Source organism: Sapajus apella, unplaced genomic scaffold, assembly GCF_009761245.1.
Source record: "Sapajus apella isolate SASKATOON/1434 unplaced genomic scaffold, GSC_monkey_1.0 scaffold123, whole genome shotgun sequence".
NCBI classification, from domain to species: domain Eukaryota; kingdom Metazoa; phylum Chordata; class Mammalia; order Primates; family Cebidae; genus Sapajus; species Sapajus apella.
Window position 1 is genome coordinate 3,088,669 of NW_022437063.1, and position 4,730 is coordinate 3,093,398.

The 4,730-nt window shown below is 61.0% G+C and overlaps 1 protein-coding gene across 2 annotated transcripts in view; it reads right to left on the reverse strand.

The window, feature by feature from the left end:
- Window positions 1–260: 260 nt before the first annotated feature.
- WNT7B (Wnt family member 7B) overlaps window positions 261–4,730 on the reverse strand; it is a 40,937-nt gene continuing 36,467 nt past the window's right edge. Inside the window, exon 4 of one of the 2 annotated variants that reach the window (XM_032261466.1) lies at window positions 261–1,804. In XM_032261466.1, coding sequence (XP_032117357.1) covers window positions 1,325–1,804 — 480 coding nt within the window. In that variant the 3' untranslated portion in view covers window positions 261–1,324. The remainder of the gene's footprint in view (window positions 1,805–4,730) is intronic. The other variant, XM_032261465.1, reaches the window with a different exon arrangement.

Genomic DNA, 4,730 nt, shown 5'->3' on the forward strand with positions numbered 1-4,730 from the left:
TGCAGGGTCTCTGGCAGGTTCTTGTGCCACTCGGGGCCTCAGAGTCCCCATCTGTCACATGGGACAAACATCCCTGACCACAGGTCCCCTGCCTGCCCACCCCTGCCTGCACTGTCCCACGGGTCAGGCTGGCTCCAGGGTGAAGGGGGGTCTATAAACTGGAGGTGCCAGGCTGGGAGGGAGACAGGATGAGGGCAGGGTCGAGGTACTCCTGGAACCTGACGTTGGTGACATTTTGATTTGCTTGACATTATTTTCTCTTTTTTTTGAGACAGAGTTTTGCTCTGTCACTCAGGCTAGAGTGCAATGGCGTGATCTTGGCTTGTTGCAACCTCCATCTCCCGGGTTCAAGCAATTCTCCTGCCTCAGCCTCCCGAGTAGCTGGGACTACAGGCATGCACCACCATGCCCGGCTAATTTTTGTATTTTTAGTAGAGACCGGGTTTCACCGTGTTGGCAAGTCTGGTCTGAAACTCCTGACCTCAGGTGATCTGCCTGCCTCAGTCTCCCAAAGTGCTGGGATTATAGGTGATCCCGGCCATCGATAGGATTTTCAAAAGAAGGGAAAACGGCCTGGAAGGGCCTGTCCTTGGCTCTCTTCCAAGGCCCGGTCAGGGCTGTGTGGTCCGCCGAGCCCCTGCCCAGGTCACTCCTAGGACCCACAGGCACCTTGTGGTCCCCACCAACCCCAGGCTGCCTCAGCTCTGCAGGGGCAGAGGGCTGGCGGGCAGGGCCGGGAGAGAAAACAGGGTGGCGAGGGCATGGGCTGACATGGAGCACAGAGTTAGGACTGGCTACAAATTCGTGCTGAGAATCCTCTTCTGATACTAAGAAAACATAAATAATTTGTGTCAACATCTGTCCCCACTGCCCCCGGGCCCAGTGGCAGACCCGGCCTGGGAAATGGTCTGGAGGGGCCAGCCAGTGTAGCTGTTCTGTGTCTGTGCCGCCAGGTGGGGCAGGGGACACTCAGTCTCGTCGTCACTTTGCTCTCTGGGATACACGTGTGCCCTGGAGGTTCACTTTCCCAGAGAGAAGAAAGGGAACTTGCTGGGCTCCGGCGGGGGAGCACCGGGACCCGTGGCCTTGCTCTCTTGGTGGGTCGCGGGGGCCGTTCTGCCACAGGAGGTGGGAGGAGGTGGCAGGAGGGAGCCCCAGGGAGGCGGGCAGAGGACGTGGACCCTGGCCGGTGCCCTCCTGCACCTGGAGCTCCCTGCTCTGCACCCGCCCCTGCCTGCCGCTGGCAGCACCAAGGCAGGGAAGGCGAGGATGTGTGGAACGCCGCGGGGTGGCTGGGCTGCCCGCGGGGCCTCCGGGCGCGCCGTCACTTGCAGGTGAAGACCTCGGTGCGCTCGCTGCAGCTGTTGCATTTGACGAAGCAGCACCAGTGGAATTTGCAGTTGCACTGCCACACCTTGGTGTACTGGTGGGTGTTGTAGCCGCGGCCGCAGCACATGGTGTCACAGCCGTCCACGCCGAGCGAGGTGCGGTTGCAGAGGCGGCCCTGCGTGCCCACGCTGCCTGTGGCTGCGTCCTCCTCGCAGTAGTTGGGCGACTTCTCGATGTACACCAGCTCCGTCTCCATGGGCTTCTGGTAGCTGCGCAGCTGCTTGATGCGCAGGAAGGTGGGCTGCCGCAGGCGGCTGGCCCGCACCACCTCCACCTGCACGGCCGCGTTGTACTTCTCCTTCAGCAGGTGGCCCACCTCGCGGAATTTGGGCAGCGTGGTCCAGCAGGTCTTGGTGGTGCAGGAGCCGGACACGCCGTGACACTTGCACTCCAGCTGCATCCGGTCCTCCAGAACCTGCGGGCCACAGGAAAGCTGCTCGACACAGCACGGCCTGAGCTGGACCCCCTCCGAGGTTCCCTACCCCCGCCTCCAGCCCCACCCGGGAGCCCGTTCCTCCACTTCGGGCTGTGTGACCGCAGGTAAGTGTCTCACCCTCTCTGAGCCTCAGCCTCCTCACCCATTCCATGGGGCTAACACTAGGTCTCCACCGCACAGGACGTTGCGAGGGTGCGATGAGACCATGGAGCTGTTCTGTGAGCCTCTCGCAGCCCTTCAAGGAGATGCTATGGCTTCGTCATGCACTGGTGAGGAACTGAGGCTTGGGGGCTGTGGGACTCGCTGCAGGTCACAGGCAGCAGGGCGGTAGGCCCAGCAACAGTAGGTGCTTAATAAATGCGTGTTACCACCCCCCACCACCATCTCTCCCTCTTCCCATCCTCAGACTTGGCGTAGGTCTGGCATGCAGCTGGTGCTTAACAGATGGCTGTGTAATGGGAGCCTAGAGTGTCTGTGGCCCTCGGCGCACGTTTTCCCGAGGCCCCGGCGTGCTGAGAAGCCAAGAAGCCGACAGCCCCGGTCCGCCCGCTGCTGTTCTTTCTCCCCGCGCTACCAGGGCCCTCCACGGGTGCAGCCAAGTGTTTTCCTTGGGCCTCCCTCCACGGCCCGGGAAGGCTGATTCCCAGAGCCAGCCCTGACCCCAGGTACTCATTTACCCGGATCGAAAGGGCCCTGCCAGCCGGGCCTGATTGAAGATGGGGAATTATTAGCTGGCGCCCTGCGGCTGCAGAGGAGCCATTTGTCAGTTGTCAGAGCTCTGCTGGCCTCACTGGGCAGCCCAGCCCTGCCAGGGCTTGGCCACCCTCTGTCCCCCGCGCCAGAACTCGCGGTCATGGGGCACCTGCTGTCAGCCCCCAGCTCTGGCCCAGTGGAAAAGTCCCCCAGAAAATGAACGAATGAATGAGTGCAAGAAAAAGAGGGAGAGAAACAGCCCCACCGAGGTGGCTGCTGCCCCAGGCACCTTCCTTGGCCTGGCTGCATGAGGTCCTGTGGGGCTCGAGGTTCAGCATGGGACACGGAAAGGAAGGCGCTACAGGAGCCCAGGAGAGCCTAATCCTGCCAGTGATGGTGCTTGAGGTAGGGCTTCCTGGAGGAGGTGTGGGTATTGATGGATGAATCGGAGCTCGTTAGACAGAGGACAGTGACCCAGGACGGGTTCAACATGAGCAAAGGTCTGGAGATCACTGAGCAGGAAGGAGAAGACTGGGCCCAAAGTCTCATCAACGGGGTGCTGGGTGGGCCCTAGGCTGGTGGCCTGGAGCTGGGGGTGTTCTCGGCTCTGCATCAGTGATGCCCTTGGGCAAAGACTGGAGAGGCTGGGAGGAGGTGGGAGAGAGAGGCTGATGCCCCTCCCAGGGGACGGCTGAGGGTAGGAAGAGCCCAGGTGTCCTAAGAGGATGGGGCAGCTTTGGGGAGCTGCAGGGCTGGGAGGCTGAGCTGAGGTCATGGGCCAGAGCCTGGGCTGGGTGTCTGGGCGACCTGAGAGTATACTGGGAGCTCCTCCCTCCCTCCTGCTCCTCTCCCATCCTGTCCATCGCCCCAGCTCCCTGTTCATCTCTGCTGGGACCTGTCCCCTCCTCAAAAAGCCCCTCCCTCCACTAACCTGCCCTTCAAGCCTGGAAGCTTCCCTGGCCCTGGCCACACAGCCTGCCGGGATACTACCCAGGCCAGGTGCCACCCCAGGAGCTGCCCTGATGCGGCCCCTCACAGAGTTCCCAGCTGGGGGAAGTTCACCCCCTACCCCAGCTGCTCACCCTCCTCAGATGGGCCTGGATGTTTGGAGAGCTGGCAGGCCTGTCCAGACGACAGAGTGTGCAGGCCACAGGGTCGAGCCCAAGCTGCCATCTAGTGCTCCTGCTGTGGCCCAGGATGGCTGCCGCGACACTGTGTTCTGCATCCCTGCCCCTCCTCCCTGCCCTGCCCCGTCTCCTCGTCTTCATCAAGGCCCGGGAGCCCAGTCGCACGCCACTGCCCGCCTGGGAACAATTGGCCCCACAGATAAAGCTGATTGAGCTGCTGTTTGCAGAGCGAGGGGCCACATCCTCGCTTGGCTGGGTCCCCTGGGCCACAGCCTCTCCCAGGAAGTGATCACAAGGTTCAAGAATGTGCCTTTTCCTTCTCCAGAGCCCTGGGCATTCGAGTGACAGCACCGGTGGTGCCAGCGCTAAGACGGGCCCCTGTCCCAGGAGACCACCTGGCAGGGCACAGAGTGAGCCCATCTTACTCAGAGAAGGTACAGGCGGCAGCAGGGGCCGTTCCTCCAGGCCTTGGTTCCTCCCCAACTCTGGGGGCTTGGTTTGCGGGGTGAACTGGGGGGGCTCCAGGAGACGGCTGATTCAATGTTCTTTCCAGAATAAAGGTGTAGCCTGGGCTCTGGAAACAGTGCTCAGTTGCAGCCAAGCAGGGGAGTCCACCCACCCATCCTTTCATCCATTCCAACCACTCATCCATCCACCCTTCCATCCACCCATGCACCCACTCATCCATCCACCTACCTATCCACCTGTCTTTTCACCCATCCTTCCATCCACCCATCCATGCACTCATCCATCTACTATCCACCCATCCTTCCATCAGTTCCTACACTCATCCATCCATCCAGCCAGCCAGCCAGCCATCCACCTACCCACTCACCCATCCTTCCATCCACCCATCCTTCCATCCACCCATGCATCCACTCATCCATCTACCTACCCATCCACCCATCCTTCCACCCATCTTTTCATCCATCCATCCATCCATCCCCTCATCTACCTATCTACCCATCTTTCCATCCATTCATCCACTCATCCATCCATCCTTCCATCCACCCATGCACCCACTCATCCAACCTATGTACCCATCCATCCATCCATCTATCCATCCACTCATCCACCCATCCCTT